This window comes from Amborella trichopoda, chromosome 13 (genome assembly GCF_054954075.1).
Source record: "Amborella trichopoda isolate Santa Cruz 75 chromosome 13, AtrichopodaSantaCruz75HAP2 v2.0, whole genome shotgun sequence".
Classification (NCBI taxonomy): Eukaryota; Viridiplantae; Streptophyta; class Magnoliopsida; order Amborellales; family Amborellaceae; genus Amborella; species Amborella trichopoda.
In genome coordinates, this window is record NC_142348.1 from 13,557,032 (window position 1) to 13,581,899 (window position 24,868).

Genomic DNA, 24,868 nt, shown 5'->3' on the forward strand with positions numbered 1-24,868 from the left:
TAATTATTCTAGCTCCAATTTCAAATGATTTCTCATAATTATGATAGTCATTATCTGTTTGTACTAATATTTTAACAAACTTGCCATCAATATCAAGGAAACTTTCTCAATATTGTAGTGGGAATTTTTTCGAAAGACTCTCGGTGCATTAAAGCATCTCTCTCAAAAGATGGTTCACATAAGAGAACAAATGTAGGTTCCAATGGCTCATTTATGTTTTACTATCTAACCATCCATGGATGAACTAACATCAGCTTAGGGGTTAAACTGGGGCATAAACAGATTCATTTATACTTCTAACTTCATTTTCAGTTGATGGAAACGTAGCTGTCCAAAACTCTGAGTACAATAGATGTAGGATAAATTGGTCAGTATCAACCACCATAAGATATGTACAGATCAGGGTTTGTGGAATGGATAAAGTTAATTGTTCTTAGGATTCTTTCCATATGAAAACAGAAAATTTTTATAAATTTATCAAAAGAATGAAAAAAAGAAAGAAAGAAGAAACACCCATAATAAGTTGAACTACCGCTTTTACTTATTTATCTGTTTGTAGGTAAGCTGGGAATACTCTTATGGTTACAGGAAAAACACCATAATAATAACAGCCATTTCATGCTTCAACCCATAGTTGCGGGAACCTTGGGGTTAAGGCCTCGGTCCAACCTTAGGAACTCAATCTCGCAGTTCCTCTAAGAGATTTTAGAGGTGGGTTTAGAGAAATAGGGATCTCACTCCCTAAAAAATGGGATCTGGATCTACGTGGTTGTAAGATCCTTCCAAGGAGAGGAGCTATACTATCAATTGAACTATTGCAGCTCTCCTTGGTATTATAGATTTATTTCTTTAGATTATATCAAACTGTGTTGTCTATCACATCATGGAATACTATAATTATGGTATTAAAAATACAATTTAATATCATAGTAAGCAAATTTATGATATTATTATATTGTATTAGTAGTAAATTGGAGTATTATAACTATGGCATTGGTAATAAGCTAAGGTATATGATAGTGTATCAAGCGGACATTGGCTTGATCACAATTTTTTTCATATACTATTAATTGATCTCATTTTATGTATAGTGGAGGCCGGATACTTCCAAGTCAAAACCTCGATCCTAGTGACAAGGAATCTCGCTCCTAGATATCCTAGGATCTAGATCCTTAACTTGTTGAATGTACAGACGTCGATCATAACCCCAGGGAGCTTCCAACTTATATGGTGGTTCAACATTCCCAGAACCAATCTAGCTCCCAAACCTGCTCCCGCCTTCAACAATTATGCTTCAATCATAGTTTTTTCTATGTTAGGTCAAAACTATAAGTCAGACTCTGCACAGTTCAAATATTCAAGAAGCTAACCTGTATCTGAAACTACTATCCCTACTTGAAAATAACATAATGAGTCAAACCTTTGGGAAAGCTTGAATCTAAAAGGGGGCCCTTCATAAAAGTTCACCAAGAAATCTTCCCCACATGTTACAATACGAAATGGCCGTGTTGGTTTAAATGAGCAACTTAAGACTCTTCTCGAATGGCCATCAAACTCACCAACATTAGAGCCCGAATCCCACCTGCAGCCATGGAAAGGTCTATTAGGATCAGAAAGCAAGACCATGAGAATGACTTTTCAAATTTGAAATTTCTTTCTCAAGCAAAACTATGTTGCATTACAAACAACTTTTGAAATTTATGAATATTGAATGATATATCACAAGTAAAACCACAATCCAACATGATGGAAGGATTTCAAAGTAATACACTTTTTTGTTGCGAAATTTGACAATCAATAGACTTGTCAAAATTTACATCAAGAGCAGAAGAAACACATAGATGTACCCCTATCTAATCACTGCAAAGGAAAGAACACAATAAACAAAAAAGTCAAGTCCGGGAAAAGTTAACAAATAGTGATAACCAACTTGTGAGGAAACCATAGATTATCATTCTTCAAAGCAATTTTTAGACATATCCATCTAGTTTACAATTGAACTTTTGCTGCATTTTTAAGTGAGGAGGAAAACTAATATTCAATCAAGCATTGAAATCTTTCCATGTAAAAAACTGTTGTATATGGGTGAAATTTGTTATGCAGTGGATACACCATATGCAATCAATTCCCATCAAATTATAACAAGTTCTCTTTTTTTTCTTTTTTGAAACTCTTCAAGTTATAATGAGTTACCGCATAAAATATGCCACTTTCAGTAAAGTTAAACTTCCAGTGCATTGATGTCAAAGGCAGATGGATCTATAAGCGTTGCAGTACACCCCATCAATAATCGTGCTGTAGGCTTCACTCTGCCAAGGTGAATGAAGTCTAGCATGTAGTCATGAGCACCATGTACCACAAACTTCCTGAATACAAACTAACCCTTCTGGCAAAATTAACATTTGAGAAATACTTCGACAAAAGAATCAATAATACCGGTCTACTTTCCATTAACATAACAATAAATTATAAAAACCAGTCCTTTTTCAGGAAATTAATTATTGAAAGAAAGGTTCCAGGACATTTGCAAACTACTAAATTGGAAGAAATTACTAAACACCTCTTGTCTTGAGAGGATTAAAAAACATGAAACTCTAATTTTGAAAGAAAATATTTTGCTGAATAATTCAAAAGGAACGAGACTTTGCCGAACAAGTACCTCTCAAACCTGCAGGAAATTTTGGAAGGTTTCCTGATGTAGAGATATTTGAGGGAACAGTAAAATCAACAAGAAACACAGCCAAACACAAGCACAATTCAGAGAAACCTAGGGTTTCTTCTCCACACCCCAAGCAAGGGTTCCAAAAGCCTAATCTTTTCTCTCTTCCAATTCTAAAAATCATGTGGAATGACCCCCTCAAGGCCCCACACACCTCATATATTATAATTTAATGTTCCAAGTACATAAAACATGCAAACAAATAATACATTGACCCATATATTCTAACTTAACCTAAAATTCAAAAAGACAATTTTACCCTTGTAAACAGTACCTGTGAACAATACTTGTGAATAATACTTATGAACTAAGTATAAAAATATAAAAACTCTAGAATTCCTAAAAACTAAAACCCCTAGAAATAGACTATAAAACCAGTGTTTCAAAAAGCGTTAGGTGGCACCTAGGCGGTCGGGGGGGTCCAGGCCACCCAGTGCCTAGGCGGGCGCCCAGAACCTAGGCGGCCCAGTAGATTTTTTTTTTTTTTAGGTTTTCTCTCTCTCAAATAGCCTCTAATTTAGGTTTCAAATGAACCTAAAACCCACAATGTTTCCCTTTTAGTATTAAAAAAATAACCCAAAAATGCCCTCAAGGAGCCGCATTTCTGCCCCTGGGTAGGGTACAGGCCCTGAGCAGCTGCCAAGGCGGGTTCAAACGGGCGCCCAGGGATATCCATCTAGGTGGCCGCCCAGGTGCTGGGCGGTCCGCTTTTTGAAACATTGTTTAAAACTAAATCTATAATATACATCCATTGAAATTGAATAAAAATAAAAAATATGGATAAATTTTCCGTCCATCATTTCCTCACACCTAAGACTATCAACCACTTCAAGAACAAATAAGCATACACATTCTTTTTATACTACTTTATGTTTCAAGTTTCAAAGAGGACTACTGGGCTTCATTTGAATGTGCAGGTGGATCAATTCACAGAAATAGGGGATTGCACTTATATAATTGGTTCTATAAAGAGAAAATCTAGAGAACAAACTGGAAAGAGCATCCAGAGCTAGAAAGCATTTCAGGTTTTAAGTGATATCCTAACCGGCTTGATTTCACAGTAAAAATGATATGGAAGTATATAGTAACAGGAACCAAATGAGTTATTTGGGGTTTTCTATAATGCACACGTGCAAGAGAGCATGCTTAATGTTCTGTAGATTCCAAAAATTTCTTCTAAAGTTTTACATAATTTTTTTTTGGTTATTTCAAAATGGCACTGAAGCTAGATTATCAACCATACTTAACAATACACCAGTGGCCCAAGTGTCACTCTTTAGAATTTTTCACTAAATTTTGCAAAATTTAGAAGTTGAAATTTTTTTTATACTTCATGATGGGAAAAATTCATGCACAACATAAGGAAATGGTTCAATTTAAATATAAGTCCGATCCTCTTAGGAAAACATTTTGATTAGAATCACTTCACTTAAGTCCTATCCTCTTAGGAAAGGATTTCAATTAGAATCACTTCACTAATGTTGATGGATCCGAACCAATTTAAAAGATAGAAACCATGAAATGAAATTGTATAGAGATAATACCTTCAGTATATTTAGCAGTCAAGCCTCGTCATGCCTGCAGTTCATAGAGTCTGCATGGCAATAAATATTTTAAATCTTAATTAATTAGCATGTAAAGATGAGCCTACTTAGTTTCTTCGGAAAGAGGTTTTTGCAATATGCCACAAGATTAAATCTGTTTTAAGTTGTTTTTTGAATTACAACAACATTCGAATTTATTCAACTAAATAACCTTCATCCTAGGTGTACATATGAAGTGATGGCCCGTAAAAAGTTAAAAAAAACCACCAACACATACCCCAATTCCAGATGGAGCTCACACCTGCGTATGAGAATAAGCTAGCCACTGTAAAGCTTAAAGCTTGTACATTCACTAGATATAATAACCTCAAAGACTTTTGTCCGGATCTTATTATCATGTCATGCTCCTATTCCACATCAAAACTTTTAAATATGTGGCTTGGTCTACTCTTAAGGAGATTTGACTCAGGAGACAGTGTGAGTCTTAGACAATTCCTGATGTGTCTCAGAAATCACAAAAGAAACTGCAAAAGAAAAAATAAATGAATAAAATAAAGAAAGTGGGGAAGGTAGGGCTGCTCTGAAGAATCCTATCTATCATTTAGAGTCTTAATCGTGGCCAAGTGGAGTCAACAATGGTGACTGCCAGATCTACTAACGAGATATTAAACAATCCTTTGTATTGGTACCACCTTTCAGTCTTAGAAAATTCCATTTGAATCTAAGAAATCGGAAAACCAACCTATAAAAACTATGGAAAAACCTATCTATTGTTTAAAAACATAATTGTGTTCAAGTGAAGTCCACAAACATGAGTGCCAAATCCATTACCCAGATATTAAATAATTCTTTATTAAAAAATGCTCTTAATTAGTACCACGACAACTGAACCACTTCATCGAGAGAAAGCAGCTTCTTATTTGTCAATTTATTTTTTTTCTTTTGAAACATGATAATTTCTTTGAACTCGATGCATACTGCAGAGTTGGATCAAGCTCTCCTTATCTTACATATACTTTTGAAGTATCCAAATGGATATAGCACTAATTATGGAGTATCTGTACATAATAATCTATAACCTAGCAAACAAATGTAGGAAGAAAAACAGAACATGATGGCTGTTCAGACTTCATCATCACCTAATTGAACACCATGTTCTTTTACTCAGTAACTAAAGCTTTTCAGACTTCATCATCACCTAATTGAACACCATGTTTTTTTACTCAGTAACTAAAGCTTTTCAGACTTCATCATCACCTAATTGAACCCCATGTTTTTTTACTCAGTAACTAAAGCTTTATTATAAAGAAAATGTTTCCTAAACCAAAGAAAGAACAAAAAAAATACAAAGGTCAGGAGAGCAACCAGTAAGGAGATGATGATAATGTTGGGTGGTGGCCATTAAAAGCCTTATATTTTGTTTTGTCCATGCAGCACTCGTGTTATTTCTTAAAGGGTGCACACCCCAATTTTGGTGAGAATGCAGATTGGGAAGGACCAATAAGCTCCATGGATGAAAAAGGCCTTAGAGTGGCTCTATGGATGAAAAAGGCTACTAGAGAGCGTCGCATTAGTGTCGTGGACTCTCGCCTGGCGGTCTAGGTCTTGGCTTAATTGAGTTAAAAAACTCGAAAGTTGGGCATGAATTTACCTTAGGGCCTGTTGTACCAATAAAAAGGGTTTCAGGTCATCCCTTGTCGAGGTTGACAGAGAGCTCGGTAGGTTGGTAACATAAGGGAAACGCTTTGAGTTAGGTAGCCAAGAGGAACACATGCTCCTATATAACATTTGGAGGCCTATGAGGGCACGGGCCACAACCTTAACATACCAAACTTAGGGACTGCACATTGTGATTCTGGAGGGCAGATTTGGGATCTAGGGGTGTGTGTTTGTGTTTGTGTGTGTGTGTGTGTGTGTGCATGTGATAAGAGAGAGGGCCACACACTGGGATGGTAAGTAGCATGTCTTAACTCTCATGATTTGTTCTTGGAGGAGCACCCATAAACCAGAGGCAACTCTGTAATTCATCTACAACCTCGGAGGTCATTGATAGGCCAATCGCAAGCCCTCGCAAAGAGACAGATGGGTCATGGGTCTGTTGGATTGGTTTGAGGAGTAAAAAGTAATTGTAGGGTCAGCTAATGTGGTGTGCCCAGTTATAAGTTGGTGCATTATCCCTTGGCATGCCAATCTTTAAAATATTTTCCAATATTTTGAAGAACGTTTTTAGAAGAATAAATTGGTTTTTACTTTCTCAAAAGAGCATCCCTAAATGTGTGTTTTTGTGTTGTAAGATGGGTATTTTCTGAAATTTGTTTTTTGTCCTTTCTACTGTTTGGAATTATTATTTGTTTTTATCAAAATACAAGAAAATCACATGTGAATTTGTGGCATGGGAGACACATGTGGACCACATAGTTGGCTCACACATGTCCCCATAATTTTTCAGTGGACCAACTAGGCCCATAGATGCAGGGAGCTTGGTTGGGGCTTGGAAACCCCACTCGAAATCTTGCTTAGGTGAACCCGGGGCTGAAGCCTGAGCGGAGCTCGCTCCTCCCCATCAAGGGGCCTATTTATAAGGATCTCGATCCCTGACTAAAATGGATCTTGATTGCTTTGGAAGGGGATGTGACTCCAATGAAAATGGAGCGTGATCATAGTTTAAAGGGTTCTCTATTCTAGGGGAAGTTTTTGTGTTTTGAACATGGCATTTTTGTGTTTTGAACATGGCATCGTTGATTTTATGCTTTTCTTTTTGCATTTTGCCAATTTTCTAGCTAACAACCACATGTAGACGATTTTGGTTTTTCTAGTTCATGGTTGCGGTTTGCATAAGTGGTTGAAAACTGGCAAACCAACTTGAGCTTCGACCATGGGTCGAGTCCAAGCTCCCTATCTTGCTCAAGCTCCTACACTTCCTCCTGCTCCCAACAACTATGGTGAGCCCACTTGCCATGGGCTCCACATTTTCACATGGAGATTGACATTACTCATGGATCCTACATCAAACCCAAATAGGATCACTTGATTCTTGTTAAATTGAAGCCGGCACATATATTTAAATTCTCTTATCTCTAACAACTGAAATAATTGAGATTTAGGTAACTAAATTTCAAATTGAGTTTGAATGCCCTTGAAAGATTTAAAAAGATATGGAAAGGGTTCTTCCAATTGAAATAGAATGAGGAAATCTAGTAGAGATGTTTCCTTGGATTGGAAAAGGAATCCAACTAGGAAGCAACTAGGGATAATTTGTTAGTGGTATAAATGGGCTAAAAAGGTAATCTTTTAAAAAATTTCCATTGAATTAAAACTCAAAGGTTTAAATGCATGAATATCTCAATACAAAACCATAATACATATATTACAACCTACAAATATGGTTTATACACATTTCAATAATAAAATTTCAACCCTAGTAGGTCCCTTACAAATCCCTTATTCAAAAATACAATTACGTTCAATACAATATCCAAATACTCACAATGTACATCTCTACAACATATTACATGACTTGCACTCGCAATTCCTCAAAATTATATGATAATTCCATCTTCATTCTTCATCCACATCATATATCATAATGTCTCGTACACATTATAAACTTTATCATAATAATCTAATGAGATTTCAATTCACATAAACAATAAAGCATAGCATTAAAGCTCATACCGCATGATTACGGAACAATCTCAATATTCACATAACATACTCAATTTAACCAATCATGAATCACTTCATAGTTATAAATACATCAAAGTAACATGCAAAAATACATGGGCAAAGCCATGGTTCGAACCCTATGTGCCCAAGCCACGAAAGGATCTTTTGATGACTTAATTTTGTTCTATTGTCTAAGGCCCAGGTGATAATAATAGCTCAAGGAGATCAATCCAATGGGAAGTAAATGATCACTTTTATTTCACTTAATGGGAATCAAATCATGAGAGAGACGTGTATTAAAACAACCCTCCAAAGTTTGAGAGAGATATTACACAAAATAAGGAGGTTATGATGAAAGTACACCATGTGGTCCATAAGGGACCACATAAAATTTTCAACATTAAAAAAAGAATTTAAGGGACTATTTTATATGCTCGAATATGATGAAATAAACCTCTCATCAATTGTATATTCTCAGTAAAAAATCCAGAAAAAAAAAGATCAAGAAAATCAAGGTGAAACTATTCAAGATCATAGAGTAAACAAGATAGTATATACATACCAATGTATGGACTACACTATTGCTTTGAGACTCTTCAAATATCAAGTTTTCATGATAAAAAAATGCAGAAAGCTACTGTAAATTAAGAATTACAGCAAGCTTTGATAATGGAAATGAGGTAGGAATTGAAATATAAGAAGAAAAATCAATACCTTAGTGAAGCATTGTATGGGCTTGATCAACATGTGGGACTACTCTATGGAAGGATTTCAAATGACATCTCAAAGAAGAAGATAGTCTCATGGGTGGCCACATTTTTGTCAAGGGGGCTCTCCTCTCTCTCTCTCTCTCTCTCTTTGAAGTGAATACCCAAGTTAGGATTATAATTGATCCCATAAGTTACTTTTATTCTTAGATCATAAAGGTGGATTTGATCTTGATTCTTGATGCCTTAGATCAATGGCATATAGGAGGCTTTTATCCATGCCACTCATCCATATCTTATCCCCAAGATCAATGGATGAACTTTTGACACCCTTCACTCTTTAAAACCTAGGTTATAATCTTTACCTTAAAGCCCTTAGCTGCATGTTTTATTTCCCATTAAGTCCAAGTTCATGTTTATACTTATGCCCATGGTTTTTAAATAATTTGTGAGAGTCAATAAAAGACAAGGACGTGAACATAACGATAATATGGAACATCCACATATGTGAATAAAATATCTTATGACACCACCAATATTTCAAGAACACTGATGTTTCATATGGGTCAAGCCCATAAGGTGGTGCCACATAAGATATACCCACATGCCACAAAATCATATGCGGATAATAATATAAATCAAATTAATTCTCAGAATCCCATGACTTCACATATGCCAAATAAACCACGAGTGAAGAAAACACCATCTAACAAAATAAGTCACTTAAGTCACAACATTATAAAACATAATGTTTTAAATAAACATAATATAACTAAATAACAAAAGACAACAATGCCCCCCACATATGGGTATGCCGTCAGCATGATGTCAGTGCCCAAGGGAGTGTGGGGGTGCCACATGGAATCCTTATGACCACTTGGGACCCACGTGGCATCGCATTGCTTGTCCTCGATCGTCATTTTGGCCAAACGATTTTAAAAAAAACAATTTTTGGTGTTTTAAAAAAATCAAAAAATTCTTTAAAAATTCCAAAATTTCTCCAAATGATTTTTCAAAATTATTACACATTTTCTCATCAATATAAAATCTTTTCTCATCAATTTTAGATTAATATGAGCCAAAGGTAAATGAGATCTCTAGACATATAACACTAATCGGAGTCTTCCATTGGGCTTACCTAAATGACGCTCCACTGATGTCTCAAGCCGACCCAACTGACCTATGCTCTACAGTCTATAGCAGGGACACATAATTGGTCACATTAAAGTCGCTGAGCCAGAACTTCCCATTACCGGGGGTTCAATGGATTACTGGTGCACCCCTGTGGGACATGTTCTTACTCAAATATAGGGGTCCTCTCAAAGCACATGTGCACTAGCTCTTCAAAGTCAGATAATACTATAAAAGAGTGGCTTCCCCATACAACTATGGGTGCACATGCCATTGAACGATATCGTATCAGGATACGGGCTCACGTCCCATGAGTCGACTATTTCATAAAAGACGAATACTCTTTTAAATACTCGGGTTCTATTATTCTCAATTGGATTCTCCAAGCCTTAGCTTATCACATCAATTATGAGGCATTCTAATCAATATAGTCTTGACTGGGAGGTGAGCCTCACACCTCCCCGAGAGTTCACACTCTCAAAATGCATGCTCTTAATGACTCAAATACTCGAGGTATATGAATCTGGGCCCCAGTGCCTCAAGCACCCAAATTTAGTCTCTCTCTAACTCCCACTTAACGAAAGGCTCTTGGCTTTAAGGCCTTGAAAGGCAACATAGACAACATAAATGTGTTATCTCCATCCTTGAATCATGATGACTGGTCCGTGGGTGGATGGCTGAGATTCAACTCAAACTCTATCTCAATAACAATATATATAAACACTAGACCCATTCCCCCAGAAGACACGTGATGCTTTGTATGAAAAAGAGGCTGGGATATGACAGTCCTAGGGTTCGACACCATCTTCATGGAGATATAAAGGCACTTTCATGGTTGCTGTGTGATGAAGAAGGAAGGTGATCCTTCATGGGCTGCACGTGATTTTTCTGTGGTCTCTAGGGTGGGTAGGTATGTTGGATGGCATCTCCAAGTTAGGCACAAAACCATTGTTACCGGGATCTCTACTTTGATGGGCGATTCTTTCTAGGATCTCAATTTTTTCGTTCCTCGTACAGATCTCTCAGGGATCTCGATTTTTAAATTTTGGGATCTTGATCCCCACTGATAGAGATCTCGAATCATGCTGCTAGGGATCTTGATCCCAACCTTAAAGACCAAGACAACAACCAAGCTGATGATTTTCTTTGTTTATAGTCAGCTAGCAGCACAACTATACTTTTAATGTAGTTGCATTGCATGCTTTCCATCAATAATGAGATCCCAACATTAATTATATATAACAACTAGATTATCATACACTTTAAGGTTAGCAGCAAGATTCCCAAAAGTTGGGATCCAGATCCTTAGAAGGTTGGAATCTCGATCCCTAACATTTGGGGATCTCAATCCCTAACATGTGCATTGTACAGAAGTCGTTCCCAACTATAGGGATCTTCTAGCATTTCACAATCCCCCGTTCCTGATCCCGATCCTGATACCGTTCCCGCTCCCAAGCCCAACAACTATGCACAAAACTAAGAGATGTTATAGCCAAGAAGGAGCACATGGTGGAGACTCAAAGATGTTAATCTTCAGCATGGAAGGAAGAAAGAAAATATCTTTCATGAGAGTACAAGTTTCATGGTAAAAAGTTGACCTATAAGGCAAGCACATTTGGAGTAGCACAGTCTCTAAAGAAAGCATGTGACTAAGAAAAACACGTCTCAATTGCAGCAGGGAACAGCAAGAAGATGGAGAAGAAAAAGACATGAAAACTGCAGGGAGCAAAGGACGAAGAGGTGGTTATCATAGGCCTATAAATGACACACTTAGAGATTCTCCTCAGGACATCCACACCTCAGGTACAGGTATGTTGATCTCAATCCATGAATGCTCTGAGAACACATTGGAGGTATTCTGGCGGTCCTTCCACATAAGAAAGAGGGAGGAAATGATTCCCTAGTGTTGTTGCAAAATCGAGGTAGAGAAAGGTGCTCTCTACATGCTGCAGCACACGAGAAGAGAAATAGATCTCCATGGGCCGCTGCATGCGAGCTATGAAGATTGAGGAAAGATGACCTTCAAAGGCTGCTGCAAGTGGACCAGAGAGTTCTTAGAGCTGCAAAAGTGGAAGAGATTAACATGTGCACAAGGAAACAGAAAGCCTAGAGAGGAAGATAAAACATATAAGTCATGTTATGTGATATTCTTGAGTTTCTTTATTGTTAATGGAAGTCTTTGACCATTGATCCTCAGAGACATGATGTGGGGTGAACCAAGTCCCAGATGGTAACTTTGAGCAACCCTTACAGTTAGTTTACTTTGTTATTTTGTTTTGGTTTTGTGCATGCCCTCGGGAGAATGTGGCAGCAATTAGATCCTAGGGCATTGTCTTTGCTTTGTTTTGTATTTCTTATTTTACAAAGATGTATGAACGTGCAAGGCAAAACATGTAAATTGGGCCCATCGGTACTTGTAATAAAACTCTTTAAGAGAAATTTTTGACATCCAATACCTGTTCACAGAGAAGTTATCTAGGTGACAAACGCGTCCTCCTCATTCCAAACACCCTTAATCAATCTACCGCTTCATTTGCCTTCCAGGAGCATGGAAGGAATAAAGACGTGTAGATATAGTTCACATCATCTGGGAGGTCAAGACCATGGATTATCTGGATTATTAAGTAAAGATCCTAGAGACCATGATGCAAGCCAATGAGAGCACAGAGTATTCTATTAGACTGGAGCCTGAGCCATGCGCGCACAAAAGGACAAGGGCTACTAAATAGTGATGGTGGTAATGAAGGAGTATCAAGCGAATCACACAAAGTATGAAGATTAAAATTTTTTAAAACTTCATTCATCTCACCTTGGGAAAACCCTTGCTCATTACAAACTGTGTGAACAAAAATTACAACATTCTTTAACAACAACAATGCCTTATAAATTGAGCACTGCTTTTTACAACTTGAATAAAATAAAGTGCAACAATTCAAAGATAAAAGAAACAAAGTTCAAGAGCTTAAAGTATCGGATGGGAAGCCGGTTTCCAAGAGATCACCATGCAAATACCAAAACGGTATAGATACAACCCTTGACTATCACTCACTCTCGATAACGCAAAAATGGTCGGTTTTTTATCTAATCCTGGAAATAAAATAAATCAACACAAGATTGAATGTCTTTCACATAAAGGGAGATCAAAGTAGGGTTCACAAGGACTTGGGACCACCGAGCCAAACAAGCTCCGAATGGTGTAGTATTGGTTCAAAACTTAGGTGCAAGGTTCCACACAACTATGGGGTCAAAGGGAGTGAGCAACATGCATGGAACAAACTTAGTGCTCATTGCTATGCACTATTTCAATGCATTTCCAACAGCATGAAAAGGCATGATAGTTTGTATTAAGTACTATAGAAAAGGCACCAACTAAATGCACAAGCTTGAAGGAGTATTAAAGAATATTAACCAAAACAATTCAAGAGAGGATGGGAGCATTTACCTCACTGTTATCGTCAATTTCCAGCAGCTTATAGACTCATAACAGTAACCCCCTAATCAAAGAAAATGGCGTGGGAGAGTTATGACGGACACACTTTCAACTTGAGTGAAAGGGGTGCATCAAGTAAGAGGAACTACTAACATGAAAGAAAACGAAGAGATTAAGTGGGGCGTGAGGGTCTGGAGAGTAAGAGGTAGTTGGTTTCAATTCATAACCATTCAAGTGTGAATTGAATGAGAGAGGGTCCTATTTGTAAGAATTTCATGAGAGATGTAAGTATTAGATTAGATCTCATCCACCTATAGAATGAATGATCCAAGGGTTGAGAGAGGCTAAAGACCTAGCCTAGATAATCACCATTGATGGCTATCACATGGATGATGATTAATGAGAACACTCTCACCACTATAGCTACATACCACCTCCACACATTTCCAATAATTACTTATCTGGCCTTAAACCCTAATTTTCAAAAACTATTCCATCTTAACCATTGATTTTATGATCATGAAATCTCCACCTTTTATAAAATATCTCGATATCAAATTCAAATGGGGGTGGCATGTCACCCATTTGGTTCATTTATTATGAACCTTCCTTCTCACTTAAGCCTAATGAAAGGTTACTTTCAAGGGGGGCACATGACATCACCTTGTGTCATGCTTTGTCCCCTTATCCCCTTCAAATCAATAAGAACACTTCATTTTAGATTTTTAAGGGATAATACAATCTAATAATAGGCGATAAATTATCTTAAGAAAATATGGAATCTCTACATTCCCACATGTGAACTCGCACATGTCTCCACACATGTACCATAAAACATATTATACATAACAAGCTTATGTGATATATCCAAACAAGGACCTCCACGCCTTGGGTTAGGATTTCCACGTCATACGCCCATGGAGCAATGACGTGGCCATCCCATTATCAACATGTGTGGCACACATTGGCCATTTGTGTATCTCACGCCACGTGCGGGTGTTCTTAATTGGAATTTACACACAACAAATTTGTCAAAGTATTTTTCCCATGAAATGAAATTTTCAAAAATCATTTAAAATCATGATGAATCATTTTTCATCATTTCTTATCAAAACATTATGGTCTGGCACTTCTAATAAATTGGGGGTGGAAAAACCCGGTTCCACCGGAAGTCGGGCTGTATGGTACTCCACTGGGCTAGACCCGAAAACCCAGTCCAATTTCTCAGACCAACCCAACAGGCCCCCTATGCGTCATAGGCTTCAGTCTGGATATGAGTGGACCTATCAAAGCTAATCGATGGTTGGACAGATTCCAAGGTGTTGGTGGATTATAGGTGCCCCCCAAGGACATGAACTATTGTGGATGCAGGGGTCCTCTCTTAGCACGCATGCGCAATTCTAATAGACAGATCTTACCTTATCAGAACAGCTTCCCAAAATGCAATTGTCTGTGCACACGCCGTGAGCAAGCTACATATGTTAGGGATTTGCGCTTATGTCCTCTTATAGCTCAGCTATGCTCACACAGGACTTATTTACAATATATCTCAAACAACGAGGATCCACTGATCCCCAAGCCTTGGCTCACACGACATGAGGCGAACTCAGTCATACCGACCTTAACTAGTGGTATACCCTAAAACCTCTCGGTTCACAATGTGGTCCAAGAACCTCGCCTCATTCAAAAATGGTTAATTTGGCTTATCCAGATCCCAGTACGCAAGGATACTGGCAGCCACCATGTTCTCCGGCACGCCCACTGTGACTCTGAATTGTGTTGGTCATTGCATATAAGGCCTTGAAAGGCCATATATCCAACAGGTAACTGGAAGGACCAAGGGAAGCACGTTCTCCCACTCTAGCTCTTAAGGTAGGCAACTGGAACAAGGACCGAAGGCAAGAAAGTAGCAAGAAACTCAAAGACACAAAGGATTCACAAAAAAAGGCTTAAGGGAGAGCAACGAAGGATTCTTTGAGGATCTAGTGGGTGAGAAGGTGGTTAAGCTCCTTCTCAAGTTACCGGATTCCTACAACAGGGACCATAATATCAGAGGATAATATCAGAGGTCTAGAATCATGGGTTCATATTAGACTCTAGTTTGTGAGGCAATGAAGGCAAGGACTTTGTGCATGCCATACCGACTAGGTCTAGAAGGAAGGAATGTACTAACATGATACATGAAGAGACAGACTGAGCAAGTGACAAGGTGGCAATATGGAATCAAGTTGAGATAGCGAGAGAGAGAGAGAGAGGACTGGGATAAAAAACGTACATGGACAAGAAGGGAGGGATGAGAGGAGATTGCATTTGGGAAAATGAATTTCGAGATACTAAGATCGATGTTGCACTTGTACAAGATTGAAACTGGATGGTAGGAAAGGTAACCAACAAGGTTCAGAGAAACTATGAATTCATTAAACCATAGGTTACTGGAAGCATAAGTGGGAACCAGGTCATTTGGGACCCTCTTAAAGTCGAGAATTGATGTCAGATGGTGGCACCTTGTCCATTTCCATTGAGATGAATTGACAGATGAGTATTTTAGTTGGCTCTGGCCAGAGCTGCGCAATTCAATAACAACTAAGGACAAGGTTGGAAGGTTTGAAGGCCAATTGACATGTGCCATGGTGCCTTTGTGGTGATTTAACACTAGATTTCCTATGACATGGGTACTGGAAGTTCTAATACACAAATGTGCAATTTTTCTAATTTCATCCATCAACACGCCCTTGACAGTGTCACCACCACCCCTTATTGGTGTCCCCTTGGGCAGACTGATTTCATCCGAATAAAAATCGGTCATCTTTCATGATTAAGTACACATTTTTCTAGGAATGCAATTATTGGTAAGCACAGAGTAGGAGGGGAAGTTTCTGCAAAGAGTTTTTCTAGGAATGCAATTGTTGGTAAGCACAGAGTAGGAGGGGAAGTTTCTGCAAAGAGTCCAAACGAGTTTATTCTGACAAATATCCTCGAATTGGTCTTTGCTATTGCATTGGACCTTCTAATTTCTGAGATGAGAATTCTTTGTTCATGGATGAGTCATAATTGGGACTCCACAAAAAGCTTATTCTATCAAAGGACAAGCTAAATCACGAAGCATGGAATGCGTGGAAGAATCAAGAAATGGACTGTTTTCAAGGAGCTTGAGACCTCACCATGGTGGAGAAAAAGTCCATGGTCTGATGTGCACAAAGATCATAGATGCATGGATGTTCAGTGTAATATACTGAGGTTATCAAAACCACAGGGAACTGTTGGAGGCAAAAATCAATAAAATAGTGGTGATAGAAGATGAGCTTGCTTATCATGTTATCCACCCCATGGTAAGATTCATAGATGAAATAATACTATCAATTAACTGTTAACCAAGAACATACCACAACAAGTATGAGATAGCCGGGCAGTAGTTGGTTTCCGAAGGACCTATATATGACAAACAAGGATGAGAACTCCTGTATTACGAATTGGGATTTCATAAGGGTAGACGCATAGTTGTTGGGATCGGGAGTAGGATTGGGAGAGGGAAAATGATTAGGAGCAAGGAATCGTAAAGGGCTAGAAAATCACTATGATTCTTTCTTTTTTTCTTTTCTTTTTTTGAGTATGTTGTAAAAGGATTACATAGTAGATCGTGTGCGTATAACGCATGTACATGATTGGCCATCCCGCTTGGCAGGTGTCCTATACAAAAACCCCCAAGGGGTTAACAAAGAAAAGCAAAAAAAATACTCGACATAGCCACAGCTTACAAGAGAGTAAAAAGTCTTGGAGTCTTCTAAGTGACCCGAGGATTGGTAAGGCTTGCGCCATCGCCAGCTAGGGTGTCGGCAGCAGCATTTGCTTCGCTAAAGACGAGTCTCAAAGTGATTCTTAAAGAGTTGCAGATGAGAGCTATTTCATCGAAAATAGGCTCGTCTCCATGAGCAGGGAGAAAAATCAGAAGCCCAGGTGATTACGTTTCTTGAGTCTCCTTCAGTGTAACAATCCTAAACTTTCAAAAATATATATATATATATATATAATAATAATAATAATATTAATGTTGTTAACAGAAATAAATACAAAAAACAAAAATAAAAAATAAAAATAAAATAAAATAAAATAAAATAAAATAAATAAATAAATAAATAAAATAATAAGTATATATTAGTAATGATAATAATAATAATAATACTAATATACCGTTAGGATATTGTTGCTTTTATATTAACAATAAATAAAAGATATTATTGTTAATATATTTGAAGGTCCAATTTTACTTGGGTGGACTTTAGGTCCACCACCTTAAAGGTTTATAAGAACACTCATTTAAACGACACCTTGCGTTGAGGTGTTCCTTTTTTTATACGTCTTTTTCTCTCTCTGTCCTATGCACATCTCTTTTAACAAATTTGTTCCCACCCTCTCTAAATACAAAAGTGGCTTGAGCAGGGAATTTCTGTTGCCCCTCTTTGAGACTCTTACAGGGGACAACTCGTGGGCATTCTTAACGCTTTGGATTTCATATTAATCTTGAGAGAGCTTGGAAATCATGGTTCGAGTTTGACCGAGGAACAACTTGAAACACACAAAATATCTGCATGGAAGGAGGAAAAGTTACACCTAAACAGGCAAGCTGAAGGGAGTTCAAGACAATTAGAGAGGCAATTAATCCATGTTTGATCGGATTTTATTGGGTTACTAAAGTGGGTTTTCAGGGTAGATGGAGAGGGGATATCATGGGTTTTAAGGCCGTTTACATTTGGTAATATAGACCAGTAGTTTTGAGCTTTCGGAGAAGGTGGAATTATTTGAAGACTGGTTTTCTTAGTTCTATCTGCTTCCCCAATTTTGAAGTTAAAGTAAGTGACATCGTCTTCCTGAAAAATAGTCTGTTTTTAATAAATAGTGATATTTCCGTCTAGGATCTTTATTTTATAAGTTTTGTGTGTAAGTGACCTCATTGTCTCGAAAAATAATCCATTCTTTTTAAAAATAAAATGAAATAATTATTTCTGCTTATTATCATGAATTTTAGGCGCGATAAATTTTATGCGCACGTGACCTCATTATCTTGAAAAATAATCTTTTTAATAAAAATTGTGATATTTTATTTATGTTAGAAATTTTGAATGCTGTAAATTAGAAAAATAAATTTATTTATTTTTCTTGTCTATTGTTAGAAATAAATGTGATATTTCTGCTTTTAGTAAAATTGTGATATTTCTTTCCACTGTTTTGAATATTTAGACATTGTAAAATTCATGTGCAAATGACTACCTTATTATTTAAAAATTGACATTTTTGCAATTGATTATAGTATTGTTGTGAAATGTTTATTTGTGGATTGATATCCCATAAATTGTGATAATTCCATATTCTTGAATTTCTATAAGAGTTTTTCTATACATATTAAATTGGCAATTATGCTAGAATGCCTTTACAAACTGCTACTTTTCTAAATTTGAGCCCAAAATATTTGATTGGTTATTTTTGAAATGTTATAGAGAGTGACTGTTATTAATGGTTTAAGTGAAATTCATATTAATGATTTCAGTGATATGTTGAGTACATGATATTGCTGCTTTCGAATGTTTAAAGAGATTTAAAAATAATTTAAGTATGCAAGTGGACTCATCCGGTTCGTCGGTGAGGTATAAGTGGACCTATCTGGGACGTCGGTAGCGATTAAGTAGACTCATCCGGTACGCCGGTGAGGTATAAGTGGACCTGCAGGGATTAAGTGGACCTATCTGGGACGCCGATAGGGATAAAGTGGACCCATCAGGACGCTGATGGGGTATATAGGTGACCTACTTGGGACGCCAGTAGGGTATTTTGTGAAATCCTTTGAATTATGCACTGCCGTGAAAAGTGTTATAAGCATTTCAATTACTCGGATTATACTTAATTATGCATTTATTGAAAGTGAAGCTGTTGATGCATTTCTGTTAATAGATCTCATTTTGGAAAATATTGATATCTTTCAATCATGATTATTTTTAGGATTATGATGATCACTTACTGAGTAGCCAAACTCATCAAACTATGGTAAACATTTTTTTCAGGATAACTGCGGATTCATTTTGAGTGCTAGTCAAGATCAACCTTGGAAGATACTGTTGTTGTGCTAGTTTTCTTTATTTACTTTGTAAGACCTCGCCACTGTAAATTTGTCCTATCAATAGATGTATATATGTTTTGTCTGTCACATCTCAAGAATAACAGTATTGTAAGTTCTTGGGGTGTGACAATTATGGTATCAGAGCAATAGGTTTAAGATTCTTAGGAAATTTAAAAAGAATGTACTTAAAATCACATTTATTGTGTGTACAGATCGGGATAAAGTCAAGATCCAGAATAGCTGAAGCCAATATGGAAGGAATTCACAAAGCCTTGGAAAATATGGTTGCTCTAATGCAACATCAGATGGAAAACAACAATCCACCTAGGCAGTCAGTTACAGGAAATGGTGGGAGTAATATCGAACAATTTAAGAAATTAAACCCACCTTCTTTTAAGGGTGCTGTAAACCCACTGGAAGCCGAAGGATGGATTATGCAATGGAAAAAAAAATTCGAGGTTATGGAATATCTTGATGATAGGAAGGTGGCCTTGGTAGTTTTTATGTTAGAAGGTGAGGCACAACACTGGTGGCGAATGGCAAAAGGAGTATTGGTCAAAGAAAATAAAAACTTGACTTGGGAAGTATTTCTAGAGGCATTTAATGAAAAGTATTTCCCAGATTTTATTCGAGACCAAAAGGAAATGGAATTTCTAGAATTAATCCAAGGAAATAAGACTGTAGCACAGTACGAGGCCAAGTTTACTGAATTGGCCAGGTTTGCACCACATATGATTAACAATGAGGCAAGAAAGGAGAAGAAATTTGAAAGGGGTCTCAGGCCAGCTATTAGAAGCAGAATATCAGTCTTGAAATTAAGAACTTATGATGAAATAGTGGATCGTGCCCAAATTGTCGAAAAAGATTTTGAAGATTACCAAAAGACGAAAAATCAGAACAGTCATGTTAGACCTACATCATCTAATCGACAACAGTTTGAAAGGCCAAACAAGAAGCCAAGGCCCTCGCCATTTCAAAACCCAATAGAACCATGAAGAAAATGTGGGAAAAATCATGGATCAAGCCCTTGTTATTGGAATACCGGAGCCTGTATTAAGTGTGAAAAATTGGGACACCAGATTAGACAATGTCCTAGCTTACAGACACAACAGCTTCCAAAGCAGGGAGAGATAGCTCCAAAACCTCAGATGAAGGGAAGAGTATTTGCGATTACCGAGCAAGACGCTCAGGCCTCAAAATCAGTGATCCAAGGTACTCTTACTATCTTCCAAAAAGTACCTCATGTTTTGATTGATCCTGGATCTACGCATTCATTTGTGTCACAACACTTTGCATGCCACTTAAAGGTAGAACCAGAACAATTAGAATACATTCTAGAGGTAGCCACACCGATGGGAGATTCAATTAACACCAATATAGTGTACAAATCATGTATAATAAAGATAGAAGAAAAAGAACTGTTGGTTGATTTAATACTCCTGAAAATTCAAGATTTTGATGTAATCTTAGGCATGGATTGGCTTTCTGCATACCATGCAAGTATTGATTGTTATAATAAAATTGTTACCTTTAGTATTCCGAATCAACCAGTATTTTACTTCAATGGTGTCAAAAAAGACTCCCCATCATATTTAATCTCTTGTATTCGAGCTAATCGCCTCCTTCGAAAAGGGTGTCAAGGCTTTCTTGCCTATATCAAAGAAGATAGGAAGGAAGAAATAAATTTGGATACCACTCCGGTTATTCTAGAATTTCCCGACGTTTTTCCAGAAGAATTGCCAGACGTTTTTCCAGAAGAATTGCCAGAATTACCGCTTGACAGGGAAATTGAATTCTCCATTGAATTATTGACAGGGATAGCACCAATTTTTAAGGCACCTTACAGAATGGCTCCTGCAGAACTTAAAGAACTGAAACAACAATTGGAAGAATTATTAGATAAAGGTTTTATCAGGCCCAGTGTGTTACCTTGGGGTGCTCCAGTACTGTTTGTCAAAAAGAAAGATGGGACTATGAGATTGTGTATTGATTATAGACAGTGGAACCAAGTGACAGTAAAAAATAAGTATCCATTACCTAGAATTGATGATTTATTTGATCAATTACAAGGATCACAAGTGTTTTCAAAAATTGATCTTAGATCTGGATACCATCAGCTTAAGATTAAAAGTGAAGATGTTCTCAAGACAGCTTTCAGAACAAGGTATGGCTATTATGAATTTTTAGTCATGCCTTTTGGATTAACCAATGCACCGGCTGCATTTATGGATTTGATGAATCGAATCTTTAGGCCCTTTTTGGATAAATTTATTGTGGTATTCATCGATGATATTTTAATTTATTCCAAGAATCAGAAGGAACATGAGCAGCATGTAAGAATGGTGTTGCAAGTATTAAGAGAAAAGAAATTGTATGCCAAACTTAGTAAATGTGAATTTTGGCTTGAACAAGTGACATTTTTAGGACATGTCATATCAAAAGAAGGTCTATCAGTTGATCCTTCAAAGGTTGAAGCCGTTGTTAATTGGAAACAACCAAGTAATGTGACCGAAGTTCGAAGCTTTTTAGGATTGGCAGGATATTACAGAAAATTTGTAGAAGGATTTTCTCGAATCGCAACTCCATTGACTCGATTGACACAGAAAAATGTCAAATTTGAGTGGACAAGTGAATGTGAGGAGAGTTTTCAAGAACTAAAAGTTCGATTAACTTCAGCATCTATTTTAACTATTCCTGAGGGGAGTGGGGGATTTGTGATTTATAGTGATGCTTCACATAAAGGTTTGGGCTGTGTATTAATGCAATATGGGAAAGTAGTGGCATATGCATCCAAACAGTTGAAAGAATATGAGAAAAAATATCCAATTCATGATTTGGAGCTAGCTGCAATAGTATTCGCTTTGAAAATATGGAGGCATTATCTATATGGTGAGCATTTCGTAATATACACGGATCATAAGAGTTTGAAATACCTTTTCTCTCAGAAGGATTTAAATATGCGACAGATAAGATGGATGGATTTCTTAAAAGATTATGATTGTACAATCCATTATCATTCAGGAAAAGCTAACGTTGTGGCCGACGCTCTAAGTAGAAAATCTACGGGAGTCTTAGCTCATCTAATGATCCAAGAAATGCGTTTGTTAGAGGAAATAGTGGATTGGCATCCAACTCCGTCCATTAATGGTGTGGTAAGTATGATTGCCAACGTTAAGGCGGCACCTCAATTAATCCAACAGATTCGATTGGCACAAAAGAAAGACCGTCAGCTTATAACAATTATAGAAGAGGTGAAGCAAGGAAAGAGAGATGGATTCTCTATATGTAGTGAGTATTTGCTAAGATTCAAAGGTCGGGTTTGTGTCCCGAATGATAAGAGTGTAACGAAAGCTATCTTAGAAGAAGCACATCATTCTCGTTATACGATACATCCTGGAAGTATTAAAATGTATCAAGACCTGAAGAAAACCTTTTGGTGGAATAATATGAAAAAAGAGGTAGCACTATTTGTGTCTAAATGCCTAACATGCCAGCAAATAAAAGCTGAACATCAAAGGCCCGCTGGGTTGTTGCAGCCTTTACTCGTGCCAGAATGGAAGTGGGAGCACATCTCTATGGATTTTGTCTCTGGCTTGCCTAGAACAAATTCAGAACATGATAGCATTTGGGTCATTGTGGACCGGTTGACCAAAGCTGCCCACTTTCTACCGATTCGCACGACGTACACTTTGGATCGACTGGCTCAGCTATACATTAAGGAAATAGTGCGGTTGCATGGAGTTCCTGTCAGTATTGTATCGGACAGGGATACTCGGTTTACTTCGAAATTTTGGGCTAGACTACAGTCAGCCATGGGGACGAGACTCACCTTTAGTACTGCCTTTCACCCCCAAACTGATGGACAATCGGAGAGGACCATCCAAACCTTGGAAGATATGCTGAGGGCCTGTGTTATTGACCTTACAGGAAGCTGGGATGACCATTTACCCCTGATTGAGTTTGCTTATAATAATAGCTTCCAAGCCAGTATTCAGATGGCACCATATGAAGCCCTGTATGGAAGGAAATGCAGGTCACCCATATGTTGGGACGAGGTTGGTGAAAGAAAGCTTTTGGGGCCAGAAATTGTTCAGATAACTACAGATAAAATAGCATTAATTCGTGAAAGGCTCAGGACAGCTCAGTGTCGGCAAAAGAGTTATGCCGATAACCGAAGGAGAGATCTTGAATTTGAAGAAGGTGATCGAGTTTTCCTAAAAATATCTCCAATAAAGGGCATTATGAGATTCGGCAAGAAAGGAAAGTTGAGCCCACGTTACATCGAACCATTTGAAATCCTGGAAAGAATCGGAAGTGTCGCTTATAGACTTGCCTTACCACCCGAATTAGCAAACGTCCATAATGTCTTTCATGTATCTTCACTACGAAAATATCAGCCCGACCCATCCCATATCTTAAAATATGAACCATTACCGATCAGGAAGGACCTATCTTTCATTGAGCAGCCAATTTTGATACTGGATAGAAGGGTGCAAGTGTTGCGTAACAAGGAGATTCCTTTGGTCCGTGTATTATGGCAGTACCATTCAAGAGAAAAGTCGAATTGAGAACGAGAAGACAAAATCAGAGAAGAATACCCCTATCTTTTTCAGTAATCAGGTACACAAATTTAGAGGACTAAATTTCTTTAAGGGGGGAAGAATGTAACAATCCTAAACTTTCAAAAATATATATACATATAATAATAATAATAATATTAATGTTGTTAACAGAAATAAATACAAAAAACAAAAATAAAAAATAAAAAATAAATAAAAATAAAATAAAATAAAATAAAATAAATAAATAAATAAAATAATAAGTATATATTAGTAATGATAATAATAATAATAATACTAATATACCGTTAGGATATTGTTGCTTTTATATTAACAATAAATAAAAGATATTATTGTTAATATATTTGAAGGTCCAATTTTACTTGGGTGGACCTTAGGTCCACCACCTTAAAGGTTTATAAGAACACTCATTTAAACGACACCTTGCATTGAGGTGTTCCTTGTTTTATACGTCTTTTTCTCTCTCTCTCCTATGCACAACTCTTTTAACAAATTTGTTCCCACCCTCTCTCTAAATACAAAAGTGGCTTGAGCGGGGAATTTCTGTTGCCCCTCTTTGGGACTCTTACAGGGGACAACTCGTGGGCATTCTTAGCGCTTTGGATTTCATATTAATCTTGAGAGAGCTTGGAAATCATGGTTCGAGTTTGACCGAGGAACAACTTGAAAAACACAAAATATCTACATGGAAGGAGGAAAAGTTACACCTAAACAGGCAAGCTGAAGGGAGTTCAAGACAATTAGAGAGGCAATTAATCCATGTTTTATCGGATTTTATTGGGTTTCTAAAGTGGGTTTTCAGGGTAGATGGAGAGGGGATATCATGGGTTTTAAGGCCGTTTGCATTTGGTAATATAGACCAATAGTGTTGAGCTTTCGGAGTAGGTGGAATTATTTGAAGACTGGTTTTCTTAGTTCTATCTGCTTCCCCAGTTTCGAAGTTAAAGTAAGTGACATCGTCTTCCTGAAAAATAGTCTGTTT

The 24,868-nt window shown here is 37.2% G+C and overlaps 1 protein-coding gene across 1 annotated transcript in view; it reads right to left on the reverse strand.

The window, feature by feature from the left end:
• Positions 1–24,868, reverse strand: part of LOC18435174 (actin-interacting protein 1-2) — a 45,374-nt gene that overhangs the window by 14,871 nt on the left and 5,635 nt on the right. The window contains exon 2 of the mRNA XM_006845225.4: positions 1,421–1,582. Coding sequence (XP_006845288.1) covers positions 1,421–1,582 — 162 coding nt within the window. The remainder of the gene's footprint in view (positions 1–1,420; positions 1,583–24,868) is intronic.